We start from the raw sequence: 16807 nt of genomic DNA on the forward strand, positions 1-16807 counted from the left end.
AGGCCAGACATGAGAACAAGTAGTGTCACAAATATAAGAAAAGTCAAATTGAGTATGGCATCCCTTCTAATTACTGCGGCAACAGATGTGACTATTTTGGGGGAACGATCCTTCTTGAAGAGTATTGCAGTATTGGCTTAGGACTTGTCTACACAAAGAAATTTATCAGCATAACTATAATGTTTTTTTTTGAATTTTATGTTAAATGCAATCCTGTTTCCCCCAAATCAATATAATTATCCTGGTATAGTTATGGTGGTAAATTTCCCAGTGTAAGCAAGCCCTTAGTTATTTCTGATTCTGTGGACTGAAGCTTCCCTGGGTGAGTTTATCTCTTTAACACTATTAAGTATATTATATACGTTTCTTTTTGTTTGGAATCCAAAATAATTGCAACTCATTTTGTTCATCCAAAATTCTGTGTTCCTCATTGTGTTCTCCCAGGAGTAAAGGAAGAGGAAAAATTTAAGTCTGTATATAGCTGAGGGTATGAGCAGGACAGGGTTCCCTTCACAGGGAGCAATTAATTTTTATTTTAATTCATGTGATTGCCAGGGAAATGTTTTTGCCTACTTTCAGTTTGGAGCAGCAGTCCCCAGACTTTTCCTCTCATGCCCTTCTTACCAGTATAGAGTATGTCTGCACTCTCCTGGCCTGGGAGTAAGGTCCAGGGCGGATGCTGGGAATGGGGACTGGTGGTCAAAAGTGGGGGCCGACGGCCGAGAGTGGGGGCTGAGCCATGGACGCAGCTGTGGCTGGAGGTTGGGGTCCTGGATGGGGTTGGAGCAGAACTGGGGGCAGAGCGAGGCAGGGTAGTGTTCCCTTCCTGCCCCTTGAGGGAGCTGGCCCGGGCCCTGCTGCATCCCCCCAGATGTTCCTCAGTGCCCCTCTAGGTGGGTTTGCCCCACAGTTTGGGGACCACTGGTCTAGAGCAGTGGTTCTCAACCTTTCCAGACTACTGTACCACTTTCAGAAGTCTGATTTTTCTTGCAGATCACCTCACTTAAAAACTACTTGCTTACAAAATCAGACATAAAAATACAAAAGTGTCACAGCACACTATTACTGAAAAATTGCTTACTTCTTCATTTTTACCATATAATTATAAAATAAATTGATTGGATTAAAAATATTGTACTTGCATTTCAGTGTACCATATATAGAGCAGTAGAAACAACTTTGTCTGTATGAAATTTCAGTTTGTACTGATTTCACTAGTGCTTTTTATGTAGCCTGTTGTAAAACCAGGAAAATATCTAGGTGAGTTGATGTACCCCTGGAAGACCTGCGTAACCCCAGGGGTACAAGTATGCCTGGTTGAGAACCACTGGTCTAGAGTGACTGTTTAAAATAATCAGTCGTATAGTATTTTGTGCAGTCCAGCTTTCTGTCAAAAGTTTTCACCCTTTACTTGGGAGACAGATAAGCAGACTTGTGTGTCTTGCTGTTATTAAGGTTTTCATGATACTCATTCTAAATTGTCCTTTTCTTAATTTATCCTGATCCTTATGTTCACTGTAACCACTTTACAAAAATGCCTTCGCCTCCATAGTATTTGCATTCTTTATATGCCAAGCTATAGCCATACTTAGGAAGAAAGATGAATGCTGCTAAATAAGTCAATCCATATAGGATAGTGCAAGAAAGACTTAATCAGGTACCTTGTGCAATCCTTTGAAACAGAAACTTGGATCTTTTGAATACAAATTGTATATTTTATCATTTGAAAACAACCGTACATTCTTTTAAAAGGTTTAACCTTGAATACATGTGGGTGCGACGGTAAGTAAGATACTCCTGGGGGAATTCTGCACCAAAAAAATTAAATTCTGTGCACAATATTTTAAAATTTTGCATATTTTGTTTGTCAAAATAACATGGTATAATCACACCAGTTACAATTATTTTGGTAGTTTATTTCAAAATAGCTGTCAGCAAGTATGTCTGTAACAATACAGACAACAAAAAAGATTCAGGCAATGTTTATTGACAAATAGATTCCTTACTAGGCATATTACAGAAACATATTTCCCCACCACTCAGAAGCAGTTCAAAGGTTTGGAGGAATCAGGTTTAATGGAGGAGTTGAGGGAGGGGGAAGTACTTGCTGGGAAGGAGCTTGGGAGTGAATGTGGAGAGTCGTTGAGTGTGGGTGGGAGAAGTATGGAACAGTTTTGTTTTTTCTTTTTGGAGGGATTGTTAGGGAGTTGGGGAGCTTCCCCCATGCAGACCTGAATGACCCCTAACCTCTCCCATTCAGTCAGGCATATCTGCCTCTGTCCCTGTGTGTCCTGAGCCCCCACTCCCCATTCAGCCAGGCATAGCTGCACATGTACCCATGTGGCCCTGCATCCCCACTCCCATTCAGCCCCTGGCTCAATGTTGTCACCTCACTTGCTCCTGTGCTCCCATCCCAGTCTGTCCTCCTCCCACTAGTCCTTCTGAACCCTAGTCTGTCTAACTGCCCCCCCCTCCCCGTAGCCCCTTGTGCCCTGCTCAGTCTGTCCCCCCCCATATCACATGCCTCCTCACTTGGCCCCACAGGCATGGTGTGGTGAGGAAGGCAGCCTCTCCCTCTCCGTAGCTGGCTGCCCTGGCCCATGAGCCAACTGCCCTTGCTTCCGGTGCCACGTCAGCCCCTGGTGGGCGAAAGGTGTAATTGCAGCTTCCCTGTGCCTCCCTGTCCAAATCAATTATTCTGCAGGGAGGGGAATCTGTGAGGTCATAAATTCTGTGCTTTTGCAGTGGTGCAGAATTCCCCCAGCAGTAGTAAGAGGTTAATAAAGATAAGATTAAGGTGGTGCATAAAAATACTTTGAAGCAAAGATGTGTAATGCCAACATATAAATACTAATATCAACATTAAGCTTGAAAACTGGCACAGTATGACGTATATCTACTAATATACTTGCTGGATCTCCCATCATCAATACCATTTTGATATCAAAATAACCTGTATGGGTGGGAGGTTTACTTGCCATTGCAATGATTATGTGATGCACCCAAGTATGATTCCATAGACAGAAAATAACTTCTTGATATCCTGGAATTTGTGTGTGTGACAGGTTCCCATGGGGTGCAACCTGGAATTGTGGGACTGCTGTGCCCCCTTAACTCTGCAGTTTGGGCTGTATCTCACAGTGCTTTGCTAGTGACAAGCAGCAAAACCCTCCTGGCACTGTTATCATCTAGCACACAGCATGTGGAGCCCCACACCCAGCTAGATTGCAGGAATGTTTACATGGGTTGCCTTTCTCACCGTGATGCAGTTAGCAAGCTACAAACCTCTAGCAAGTACTGCACTTACACAGGCAGGGACACACCCAACTGAGTTACATGAATGCTTTCCCCAGCCGCTCATGAACCAATAATAGAGAGGCACCAGCCACTCTCCTCTCTTCTTCCCTCTCAACCCCCCTGCTCCTGAGTCTTGAACTCTAGAACTGTACCGTCTTGTGCTGGTCAGAAGCCTGGCCAGTGTAAGTTCATTATTCAGTTCACCACTTCTTCAAAGGAAAGTGGACATGCCCTAGCCTTTGTAACCTGATCAGATGTCCTAGTCACTTCAACTAAAACACACCGTTTTAAGTAAAATATAAAACAGATTTATTAACTACAGAAAGATAGATTTTAAGTGATTATAAGTGGTAGGCATAAAAGATCAGAGATGGTTACTTAAGAAACAAAAGTAAATTTGCAGTCTATGTTCTACAGAGTAAACAGGATTTAACTCAAGCAGTGTCTCACCCAGATAGATAGTACAAACAGGTCACAGATCTTCAGTATACAGGCTGGAACACTTCTCCAGCCCAGGACCACCCTGCCCAGTTTCAAAGGCTTTGTCCTCCAGATGTGTTTCCAGATGTTGTTGTGGGGGGAGTGAAGCCAAGTGATGATGTCACTTCCCCTCATTTATAGCTTCTTTCAGCTTGCTGGAAAGGTATGTGGCTATGATGTAGGGGGCTGTCTCCACTGGTCAAGCAGTGACCATTGTCTGCGCGTTCTCTCTGTGAAGTCTTCATTGTAAACCGTTCCTGAGAGAGTGGATTCTTTCCTTATTGCTTAATGGTGAGCCTTTAATGCTGTCTGGCTACTCAATTGTTATATCTGAAAGGTTGGTTGTGGGTGTTTCCCACCTCACAACATATTTTAGTAACATATTCACAATACTTCATAACTTCACATACAAGGATAGCACATACAATCTAATAAGATATTAATGCTCAACAGATCAAGACTTTTAAAATGATACCTCACTTGGTGTACTTTGTACAAAACTTATCACATCACAATCATATGACAGTCGTGAATATGGGGTTTCCAGGGTGCTGCTTTGATGCACAGAGTGCCACAGAATTAGATTTCTTGATTTTTGGAAAGTTTTTACCAATCTCATATAAATGACATTATGATAAGATGATAAAAGTGTAAGAACATACTGAGTGGATGTATTTGATGTTTGCTGATGTATGTTTTAATGTACTTGCAGAATTGAAGATGCTGATATTTCTGAGAGAAGTGTCAATGATGAAAATGGGGAAATATCAGAAGGAGACCAACCTCAGAACAAGCACAGCCGACACAAAAAAAAGAAACACAAACACCGAAGTAAACACAAGAAACACAAACATTCTTCAGAAGAAGACAAGGACAAAAAACATAAACACAGGCACAAACATAAGAAACATAAACGAAAAGAGGTGGTTGATGCCTCTGACAAAGAAGATGGACCAGCAAAAAGAACTAAAATTGATTTCTTAGCTCCTCTAGAAGATTTGGAGAAACAAAGAGCATTATTAAAAGCTGAACTTGAGAATGAGTTAATGGAAGGAAAGGTTCAATCTGGGATGGGGTTAATATTACAAGGTTACGAGTCAGGTTCTGAAGAAGAGGGAGAAATCAATGAAAAGGTGCGAAATGGCAATAGGTCTTCAACTAAATCATCAAACACTAAGGGGAAACTAGAGCTTATGGACAATAAAACAAGTTCAAAAAAAGCAAGTAAGAATGAATCAAAAGAACGGACTAGGCACAGATCTGATAAAAAGAAAAGCAAGATAGGAATTGATGGTGTGAAAGAGAAAACAACTAGAAGCAAGTCAAAAGAGAGGAGAAAATCAAAAAGCCCATCTAAAAGAAATAAGTCTCAAGATCAAACAAGGAAATCAAAGTCTCCTACCCTTAAAAGGCGATCTCAAGAGAAAAATAAAAAGTCTAAGTCTCCTACAGAGGATAAGAATAAAGCAGATGATAAGAGTAAAACAAGAGATCGTAGAAAGTCTCCAGTTGTAAATGAAAGCAAAAGTCGAGATCGTGGCAAAAAATCCAAATCTCCAATAGAACTAAGAAGCAAATCCAAAGACCGAAGGTCACGATCCAAAGACAAGAAATCAAGGAGATCAGAGACTGACAAAGAGAAGAAGCAAATTAAATCCCCGTCTAAAGATGCTTCTTCAGGGAAAGAAAACAGGTCTCCTGGTAGAAGACCTGGCCGCAGCCCTAAAGGTAGAAGTTTATCTCCAAAGCGTGATAAATCACGAAGAAGCAGATCTCCTCTCCTTAATGATCGCAGATCAAAACAGAGTAAATCACCCTCTCGAACTCAGTCTCCTGGTAGAAGAGCAAAGAGCAGATCAGCAGAAAGGAAACGAAGAGAATCAGAAAGGAGGCGTCTTTCTTCTCCCAGGTAACTTTAAAATGTTAAGAAACACCAAAGATGCTCAAGTAAGTGCAAAAATCAGAAGGCTGCAGAATTTTGTACTATACTCTTAAAGCACAGTTTCATCTAAAAGTGGCTGAGAAAATGGCATCATTGGATTGCTTATTTATTGTCTTGTCTTACCGTGTGTGTTCAGTTCACAAATAGATGTTTTTTCTATATTCTAGTCATTCAAACCTAACCTGGATTTTGAGAGTCATGCTCAGTTCTTTATGTGGCTCATTTATCATCCCCAATAATAAATGTTCTGTAGCTCAAATTCTGTCCTCAGTTTTGTCAGTTGGGCACAGAATTTTGCCCTATGTTTAGAAAGTAGTTAACAATCCTTTGGATTGTGCACAAGCTAAAATAAAATCCAGTTCATTCTTCTATAGTAGTGTTGGATCTGTAATGCTAATTAGAACATTTTAGTAGTAAAATCAGCATATATGACTGAATATACACATTGGAGTAGGAAGATGACGTTTTACAGCCAATTATAGTCATTTATATAAAAATATTTTCACTTTTAAAGATTATTTTTGCTTGTTTGAGCCAGGCTAGCATTTATCTTACTGTTTTTTTACATGTTTTTGATGATATGACTGCTTGGAGCTGTGCAGTGACATGCTGCTGCTTCTTAACCTATACTGAATCAGGCGAGACAGACTTAAATCTCTTACTAAGTGTATTCTGAATTTTATGTGCTGTTTTTTATTATAACAGTAGGAATCATTGTTAAGTATACTTCTAAATATAAATCCATTGAAAATCTGTTTCCTGGTGTTTCTCTGAAACATATAAAACTGGGGCAGTAGCCATCCTAACAGAAGAAATCTTCTTTTAAAACATATATTTGTTTGGTTGAAACTAAATCATTTTAAACAAGAATCAAAACTTGAGGAAAAATATTTTAACATTTGGTTTATAGATTTGTTTTAAAGTGCTTATTTTAGAGTGCTTGTTACTGAGATGGGAACTGCAGCTGCTACAGCACAAAGTAGCACATTTTAAAGACATCAGAAAGTTAACTTTTAATTTATACCAATGGTGCAGCTCAGCACACAGTTGACCCAGGATTGAGTATGTAAAAAATTTGGTTTAAAAGCTGTTTTGTAGGCATCCTGTACCATGGCTAGGGTCTAATCTGATAAATCTGTGTCTGAAATTGCACCCTACTTTCAAGCCTGTGTTCTAGTAGAGAGATGTCTGTATTGCTCTGTGCCTCTCCTACTCTCTTGGCTGTAGCAATGCAGTGGGGATCTCTGTTGCATTGTCCTCTGCCATTGCTACTTGCTTGGTGCAATGGGATTGACTCTACTGCTCTATGCCTACAGAAGCTTCTGGATTTTTTCAGAATCCTCTTCCCTCATAAATAAAGTTTTTGCTGCTCATAGTGTTTACAAGCAGCAACAGAATGAAACTGATGAGTCTTAAGTCTGGTCTGTGCTGGAGATTTGCTTTGATTACAGTAGTTGGTGGCCAACCTCCAGTGTAGCTGCACCTGTTGCAAGTGCCGAGTGTAGACAAGCTAATCTGTTTGCACCAGTGAAGCTCACTCTAGTTTCAGGTAGAGGGAAAACTCTACCAGCAGAAATAGTGACTTTGCCTGCCTGCACTCTGGATTTGCACTAGTGAGGGTGCACTGGTTACTGGCCACTGATCGTGGTAACCAGGTAAATCCCCATTGTGGACAAAACATTAATTGAATTCTACTTTGCTTGTTATAACTCTGGAGCTATCAGCTTGGTGACTTAAGACAAGAAGTGCATCATTAACAGCTTTTGCACTCAGTGCTTTACCATTTGTCTTTGCCCTTTGCTTCTTCAGCCAGTTTTCAGTTCATGTAATTGCTCATACTGAGGTCAATTGAATTAGTTTTGTAAGTAAATATTTCAAATAAGCATTAGTATTTTTACTATACCAAGAATTCTACACTAACGACGAGTGCATAGTTACTCAGCGTTTGACAGATATGCAACATAACAAAGGTATGAGATCTCTATTGAAAATGTTAATAGTTTTCTAATGAGATTGTGACATGATTCAAATGTAATTTTAAACAACTCTAAATTTAAAGGAAAAAACCCTAATATTTCAATATTATTTCAAAATTATTTTTAACCATTATGGCATTAGAACTATAGCTTTCTTTGTCATTGTGCTACCTTTTGCTATGATTCTGTTACACAAGGCTAAACAGATTTGGGCTGGATCAGAAATTGAATGGGAGACCTCCAAGAAACACTTTCTAAAACAAAAGGAATGTTGGTGATTCTGTGTGTGTGGTGATTCTGTCTTTTCACTTAGGACAGTACTGAAACCAATTTCATACTGTTGGAAGGGGCCACAGTTCTGAACATTTATGGCCATTAATGATCCCTTAGCAGCTTTCATGAGAGTTAATGGGTGGTTTAGCCAAATACAGATTAAGATAATCTTATTCTGCCTAGCCATACCTAAATTTCCATTGTGGTTCTATTTGTATAAAATATTCTTCACTTCATTGTGTATAGTTAACTGCTTATGTCATTGCTGTGGGTTCTTAAACAGTTGCTATTCATTCGATTGCATTGCTGGATGAAGTGATCTCTATATAAAGTTTAATACTATTCAGGAACACAGCCTTCATCTTTAACCAATGCACAAACACATTCTTGTATGGCTTATTTGTGAATTTAGTTAGTGTCACATTTTCTTGTGTAACAGATTTTTCTGCACTGTGAGATTAAAGGACTAGAAGCCACCTATTTCCATATTATTGCAATGTATGGAATAGATGAATCAGTGGAATATATAGATGAGGTCACTGGAGCTAGTTTAGCAAACATAACATGTATCATTAAAAAAGATAAAATTCCAAATTTCTGTGTATTTCAGGCTGAAAAGATTTTTCTTTGAAGATGAAATATTGCACCTAAAATAACTCCTGAGTAACAAACAAAATATGTTGAGAATTAGCAATCTTTCCTCATCTATATGTATGTAGAGATGTATTGTATTTTGTCTGAATTACTCTTCTAGCCCCATTAAGCATTTTGGCAACTCTTTTAAACTCTCATATTCTACAAATTCGGGTTGTATTCCCTGAAAACGACTTCAGTTATGGTTTGTAATTTAGTTAATAGCCCCAAATCCTGTGGTTTTTAGACAACACTTAACTTCATGTGAATTTTCCTGAGTAACAATGATTAAAAACTACTTAGATCTCAGGATTTTGCACTATATTTTAAAAATTAATTAGCATTTCCAGATTTCTTTCTAAACATGTGCTGTCATCAGTTAACTTATGTGATATTTAGAAAGGTGCTTCCTGATTACTCATTTTCTCCTGCTATAATAATATCTACATAATGTTAATTAAATCACGACTGCCCACATCTGTTTTTCTAAATTAAAATTGACATTACAGTGGTCACAGCTCAGTAATTTAAGCCCAAATTTGAGTTATTGTAATGTTGTAGAGAAGGATCCTTTGGATTCAGTTTTTATTTTGTATATATATATTTATTTCAGCACTATTGCAGATTAACCTAAATAGGCCACTGTTTATGCAATACCCAAACAAAAACTTTCTTATACTTCTAGCTCTATGATGGTAATTAACAAATTTTATTGCGAGAGTTGTCCTGAACTAGATCTGTGTTTGGGCAGCTATTTCCAGGGATGGGAGTCATGCAAGGCAGACTGGCAGTGCTGAAGTATACTTCCCCTTCTGGTGGAGTCTCACTTGCAGTAAGCTTTTAAATTGAGCTTTAAGAGGGAATTGTGATTTTTTTGTTTTTCAGTTTGCCCCTGATATTAATGCCTTTCTCTTTCTTAATTTCAAGAACCCGACCTAGAGATGATATTCTCTCTAGACGTGAGAGATCAAAAGAAGCCAGCCCACTTAGGTGGTCACCATCCAGAAGAAGATCTAGGTCTCCCATCCGAAGGAGATCTCGTTCACCACTCCGACGTAGCCGGTCTCCAAGAAGGAGAAGCAGGTCTCCTCGGAGGAGGTAAAAACGTCCTGCAGTGGAACTTTTCTTTTCAGTATTGTCTAAATAAAGGCCTGTTATTCAAATTGAATAGAATAAAAATTACATATTTTTATTCATTCGTAACAACTGTATCATGCATATTTCCTCCCTACTCCAAAAAGTTATACATTAGCACAATCTTTGACTCATCTTAGCCTCTTTCAGAATATTATTGTGCTTAACATTAGTTTAATTGTTCAAGCTTACTATTTTAAAGAGTTGTGTGGTGGGCCCATTCATATATTTCAGTATCAACCAAATATTATTTGGAAATAAATCAAGACTAAGATAAGCATAAACAAATTAAATTGTATACTGTTTTTTCCTTTCCTTCCGTTCTTACAGAATTTTTCTTTTGTTCAACAGGGATAGAGGCCGGAGGAGTAGATCTCGGCTTAGGAGGAGGTCTAGGTCACGGGGTGGACGTAGACGTAGGAGTAGAAGCAAAATTAAGGAAGATAAATTTAAAGGAAGTCTTTCTGAAGGCATGAAAGCTGAGCAGGAATCCTCATCAGATGAGAAGTAAGAATGAATTTCTAATATCTCATTTCCTAATAAGTAAAGATTTGGTTCCATTAAGGGAAAATTATTTAACGAAAGCTTTGTATTGTGTCCATTTAAGCAAAACTACTGTTATGACCTATTCTTTCATGTTAGCCAAGGGCCTTGACTCTTGCATCGTTTCATTGCTAATCTGTGTGGTAAACCAGTTTTGTGGTGCTCAAAATCTTTTTGCATAATTATAGAGAACTTGAAAACTACCTGGGAGCATTGTCTGGTAGGGAGAAGGCTCTGTTCACAATCCTGAGTTGCTGTGGGCAAATCACTTAGTCTTGCTGTACCTCAATTTATTCATTTGGAATAAAAAGTTTAGACTATTACACCACAGATACAAGGCTTGATAAATCATAAAGTGTTTTGAGACCCTCTGTTAAAAATGTATTAGTGTAAAGTAGTAGTATATATGTGTATAGATTTGACATTCACATTTTCAAGGAGAAGAGCTGAGAGGAAAATCAAGTATTTGATTATTCAACTCCTAATTTTTTTCAGGGATTTACTGGTATTGTTCAGTTTCAGTTTAAAATACAAAACACTGGAAACATTAACACCATTGTACAAGGTACTTGTTAGACCTCATCTGGAATACTGTATACAGTTCTGGTCACGTACATTCAAGACAGATAAGTCCAGAACAGAGTGCAAGGATTTGCAAAGTGAGCTCACCATACTGGGTGACTGGGCAACAAAATGGCAGATGAAATTTAGTATTGATAAATGCATAGTCATGCACACTGGAAAATGTAATTCCAGTTGTACCTACAAAATGATGGGATCTAAATTTGCCATTACCACTCCAGAAAGAGAATTTGAAGTCGTGGATAGTTCTCTGAAAACATCTGCTCAATGTTCAGCAGTAGTCAAAAAAGCTAACAGAATGTTAGGAATCATTAGGAAAGCAATAAATAATAAGACAGAAGATATAATACCACTATATAAATCTATGGTATGCCCACACTTTGAATACTGTGTGCAGTTCCGGTCGCCCCATTTAAAACAAGATATATTAGAATGTGAAAAGGTACAGAGCAGGGCAAAAAAGTGATTAAGGGTATGGAACAGCTTCCATATAAGGAGAGATTTAAAAGATTGGGACTGTTCAGCTTGGAAAAGGGATGACTAAAGGAGGATATGATAGAGGTCTATAAAATCATGAATGGTGTGGAGAAAGTGAATAAGGAAGTGTTATTTACTCCTTCATATAACACAAGAACTAGGGATCATCCAATGAAATTAATAGGCAGCAGGTTTAAAACAAACAAAAGGAAGAAGTTCTTCACACAACACACAGTCAACCTGTGGAAGTCATTGCCGGGGAATGTTGTGAAGGTCAAAGCTATAATAGTGTTTAAGAAAGAATTAGATAAATTCATGGAGGATAGGTCCATCAGTGAGTGTTAGTCAGGTTGGTCAGGAGTGGAAACCCATGCTCTGGGTGTCCTTAGTTTCTGACTGCCAAAAACTCTGAGTGGATGATGGGACGGATCACTCAATGATTCCCTGTTCTGTTCATTCCCTCTGAAGCACCTGGCATTGGCCACTGTTGGAAGACAGGATACTGGGGTAGATGGACTGTTGGTCTGGCCCATTGTGGCTGATCTTATGTTGTTAAGAAAGACAAATTCAAACTGGAACAGGTACAGAGAAGGGCTAGTAGGGTGATCAGGGAAGTGGAGAATTATTTTTACGAGAGGAGACTAAAAGAGCTTGGTTTGTTTAGCCTAGGAAATGAAGACTTGGGGGGGGGGTATGATTGCTCTATGTAAATATATTGGGAGTAAATGTCATAAAGGGAGAAGAGCTATTTAAGCCAAATGACAATATTGACGGGAAAACAAATGGTTGTAAATTGATCATGAATAAATTTAGATTGGAAATTAGAGGAAGGTTTCTAACCAATCAGAGGAGTGAGGTACTGGGCAGCCTTCCAATACTAGTGAGGGCAAACAATCTAACCAGTTTTAAGGTGTAGCTTGATAAATTTTGGATGAATGTGTTTATGTGATGTGATTGCCTCCCAGACCAGTGCATTGTACTCAGTGATGCAGGGAATCCCTTCCAGTCCTAGGATAGGGCAGCAGACACCACCAATTTGGTCAATTTAATGTACCATCTCTACACACATGCACATGATACATCATTTGAAAGCTTATTATGTCTGCTTTAAAATGAGGTATGATATAGAGCTGTCCAGGAGTGTTGTTACCATAGAATCAGGGGTGGGAGATAAACAGTGGGTTGATTAACAGGTGAAAATGACCACTTTGAAGTATTTGTATTCATTTCTGTTAGCTTAATGATGGTATTATTTCAAGACATAATACTTGATTTTTCATGATCTCAAAGTATTGCAACAATAATCTAAAGGGTAAATCAGAATCTAATAATAAATGTGTACAGGTATTATTGAAATGTAATAGTACGGGTGACATTTCTAGTCAACTTCATTAGCATCTTGTTAATCATTATGATCTCTATTGACAGTGCATGTATTACCACTGTTTTCATTGCCTTGGCATGTACACTGTTCTGTGCGAGGAAGATTGTTCTGGCTACAAATACAATGGGCTATGCAGCGAGCCCTACTGGTACAGACACAGATAAGGAATTATAGGAGCTCTGATGCCATTGGGCCCTTGAAGAATACAAGTAGTTCATCATCCACATTTTTCCTTCCATGTTGCAGTGGTGATCCAATATCTGGTTTATCTATGTGCGAAGACATCCAAATCTTTGTTTGCCAAACTGCTCTGTTTACATGCTCTTCCGGACACTCCTCACATGGTGAGCGTTTGGCCAGTGACTTGCTCTTTTTAACAGCTAGTTTGAGGTTCAAGCAATTCAGGTTTCTGTGGGTCTCTTTTTTTTTTTCTTGCTCTGGTCATACAGCACTGCTACCAGATTCCTTGCTGCAGAAATTGTGGCTTATCTGTCTCTTTCTCCCCCAATTTGGGAAGATCTCTGAAACAGAGAACTCCCTTTGTTTTGACAACATTTAACAGATTTTTTCCCCTGATACTAAATAGGGATGACTCACATCCTGTTAATGTGTGTACAACAGCAAGTATGTTGCAGAAGTCAGGACAGGAGGGCCACACATATGAAGTGGTATTTGTCAATTGTGCTGGTAATGGTGCCTGTTTCAATCCACATGTTATCAGTGTTCTATTTTTGGAAAGTAGTATACAGCAAGGACCAAAACATCTGCATCAGGTGATCTAATTACTGTGGTTCCTTTGACACCAAAAATATATTTACACTGCAGTGTAAGCCCAGGGTTTGAACTCAGGCTCAATCCTAACCCCACTTTCGTGTATACACAAATTGCGCTAACCCATGGCCTGGTCCCAGGACCCCATGGGAGTGGAGCGTCTGAGCCTGAGTCAAGCTGGGACCTATGGTTCAAGCCTTATTGCTATGCAGTGCAGATGAAGCCTCACTAGACTTGTGCTCTGGGAGCCTGCCAAAAGAATCTCATGGGCCAACTTTTTGTCATCTGGACAGTCAAATTTTCCCACACTGCACCATGAACAAAGGGCTAAAGCGGCCACATTTTGGGGGGTTCTAGGAAGTCTGGAATATGTGTGGTTGGACCCCAGTAATGCAGCGTAGATATTGGAGCTCCAGGTTGAGATGCAGGGTTCAACATTCCTAATGTGGGGTTAGAAATGAATATAGATGCTCAAGCCCTCGATTAACAAACCCAGGGTCTGCTAATTTGAGTTCTACTAACCCATGTCTTATATTGCAATGTAGATCTACCCTGAGAGACCCAAAAGCCATATTGGTACATACAGCATGCAGAAGCATCCTTGTGTAAGCTTCCTTTTGAGTACTGTATAAGTCTTGAGCTTCTTCAACTCCTCTACTGGTGGTGGACTTCACCTTTGGAAAAGCCCCCAGCAAGCAAGGAGTATTTGTGTTGGATGTGCTTCTACACACTCAGGAGCATTTTGAACTATATTCATAGAGGAATTTTTACAAATGACTGGCTGTTGGATCCCATGTTTAGAAATTTTTTTTTATGGAGGCACAGGATGTCTACCAATCACCTGGTATTTGTTGCATTCAACCTTAGATCCTGTGTGGTGCTCGCTTTCTGCAGTTTTCACATAGTTGTTATTGTCATATCTCTCAAAGATTTTTGATTATAGAATTAGCTTTGTCAAATCCTTTTAGGACCTACTTCAGGTATTCAGCATTCAATTAATCGAATGTGTGGAATTTGTCTCCAGCCATTATTTGTTTGACAGCCATGGCATTGCTGATGTACACTGTGGTTTCTTTGTTGGATATTGTTAGCTACTGGATTTTTTCAGTTTGAGCTTCCAGCTGATACACGAATTCAGTTTAGTCTATTTTTATTGTTCCATCAGCATGGAAGAGAGACATAGGAGCAGGTCCTGTTGAATGACTAAGAATAGTTGCTGTTGAAATATCATCTGTGCATCTTGCTAAAGAGAGGGCTCTGCAGAAGACAGTTTCTGGACTGATAGCTGCTACGATTGTCCCTCCCTTGCCAAACACAAACTTGGCCTTCTTGTCTGTGTCAGCAAATGTTTTGATGCCAGATTTCTTGACCAGGCTGAATAAGAATAACAGATCTCTCCATTTGTTCTTCATCTGCTATTTTCAGTAGAGACTCTAGTACATATGATATTACATGCAGTCCAGTAGATACCTTGATAAGCACCTCTGGATGTGAGTTAGGGTCAAATGGGTTTGTCATATTGTTGACATGTTACAACTCTTACCAACCATGTTCTTCATACCTCTTCAAAGCAGAGGCAAGGACTTGTTTGTGGACTTTGTCTTCACTATTTCTTGTTAGGCTGCTTCTTTTCCTCATAGCTTTTGCATATTCATAATATGAAACTGTGTATTGTTATCTCTAACACTGATCTGACCTGTGTATAAGTGTCAGTGAATTAAAAAGCTAGTTTCTAGAATATTGCAAAGGCTAGTACTGTATGCATAGGCAGTACAAATTAAAGCCTTCTACCAGGCAGACTAGATGCTTCATCGTACGGACAAAATCTTACAAATCGAAAAGACTTACATTAGGAATTTGCATACATTTATATCTACCCACTATTCAGTACCAGCCAGGGACATGCAATCTACTGCTACTGGTGTGCAATCTTCATCATTTCTGAAAAAAAAATACTTGCCCAAGCAAAACCAATTTAAATCTTTGTTGTTTGATAGCTGTGACCAATAAGCACCAAGTTAAAATAACATAAACAGTAAAAACTGTAGTTCTAGTCATGTTGTAGTGTTTCTGGAATTGTGCAAAAAATGACTTTTGTTTTGGGTACCATTATTCATTTTGCCTACAGGTTTACTGCACCACTTGACAGTTCCACACTGTACCTCATCTAAACATGCATACAATAAGCCTTCAAATGATATATGATGTCGGTATATGTAGGGGGAGGTTACATTAAACTCCAAAAATATGTCTGTTTTTGGAGAATTGCCACATACTTAAGAGCATAAACTTTCTCAGAAAGGATATTCAGAAAACTAATTTTGGGATTTCCTTTGCTTTGCCTCAGACAGTTGAACCTGTAGTAACACTAAAGAGGAGCGAATTGTATAGTTTTCCAATGCTTCAAAAGAACCTGCATTCTTGTTTCCAAGTTTTTTGAGGCAAAGAGTTTGTGTAATTGCTCTTAATTTCAGATTATAAACTCTCTGGGGCAGGGGCTACATCTTTTCTAAGATCTGTAAAGAACCATATATATTTATGGTGCTATACAAATATTAATAATTAATTCATAGCCTTGAAGACTTTGATGTGGAAGAAGAAGATGAAGAAGCACTGATAGAGCAGAGAAGATTACAGAGACAAGCAATTGTTCAGGTATGCAGCTGTATTAAAACCCTCAGATTACTTAAATTGTCTAGACACCTACAGTAAAAACATTTTTGAGTCTTACTATTTCTTTTAAAATAGGAATGAAGACAATGACATTTTGAAATGTACACTTACATTAATAAAGCTAAGGCTGTCAATCTTTTACTCATTTTTCAATGTGGTTGTAAAAATATTATCTTGGTTGAAATTTACATTTAAAAAAAAACTTAAGCAATCTAGCCCAAATCAGCCATTTTTGTGATAGTTGGCTTTTTTTAGATTTTGTGTAACTTAAATAACCATAAAATGATAGAGTAATTGCATCAAAGGATAAATCATACATTTATTATCTTCAGTGGTATATTGCTGATATCACAATAACAGTATAGTGGAGGTTAAAGCTCAGAAATATTGATTGTGATCCGATTCGTCAGTTTCATTTGAAATGAAAGGTTTGTCTCCTATGTAAACATTCAGAAAGCTGAGCAGAATTGGTGTGATTTTTGCCTGTTGTGAAACTTTTAGATACCATGTATGCAGTTATCTGACATTCTTAGCATACTGTTGTTTATATTTTAAACCCTTAAAATAAGCAATCATGACAAAAGATTAATAATGTTACCATTCTGTGTGGTTACACATAAAGATGCACTGGTGCTACATTGA

At 38.5% G+C, this 16807-nt stretch overlaps 1 protein-coding gene across 2 annotated transcripts in view; it reads left to right on the forward strand.

The window, feature by feature from the left end:
- The window catches only part of PRP4K (pre-mRNA processing factor kinase PRP4K), a 44357-nt gene that overhangs the window by 6483 nt on the left and 21067 nt on the right, over positions 1-16807 (forward strand). For both annotated transcript variants that reach the window (XR_010922470.1, XM_067562617.1), the window contains exons 2-5: positions 4490-5686; positions 9529-9699; positions 10087-10242; positions 16066-16147. Coding sequence is in view for 1 of the 2 variants with exons in the window: in XM_067562617.1 (XP_067418718.1) it covers positions 4490-5686; positions 9529-9699; positions 10087-10242; positions 16066-16147 (1606 nt within the window). In the remaining variant the exon portion in view is untranslated. The remainder of the gene's footprint in view (positions 1-4489; positions 5687-9528; positions 9700-10086; positions 10243-16065; positions 16148-16807) is intronic.

The sequence above is a fragment of the Emydura macquarii genome, unplaced genomic scaffold (assembly GCF_026122565.2).
Source record: "Emydura macquarii macquarii isolate MOO-44397 ecotype Brisbane River unplaced genomic scaffold, CSIRO-AGI_Emac_v2 contig_2452, whole genome shotgun sequence".
Classification (NCBI taxonomy): domain Eukaryota; kingdom Metazoa; phylum Chordata; order Testudines; family Chelidae; genus Emydura; species Emydura macquarii.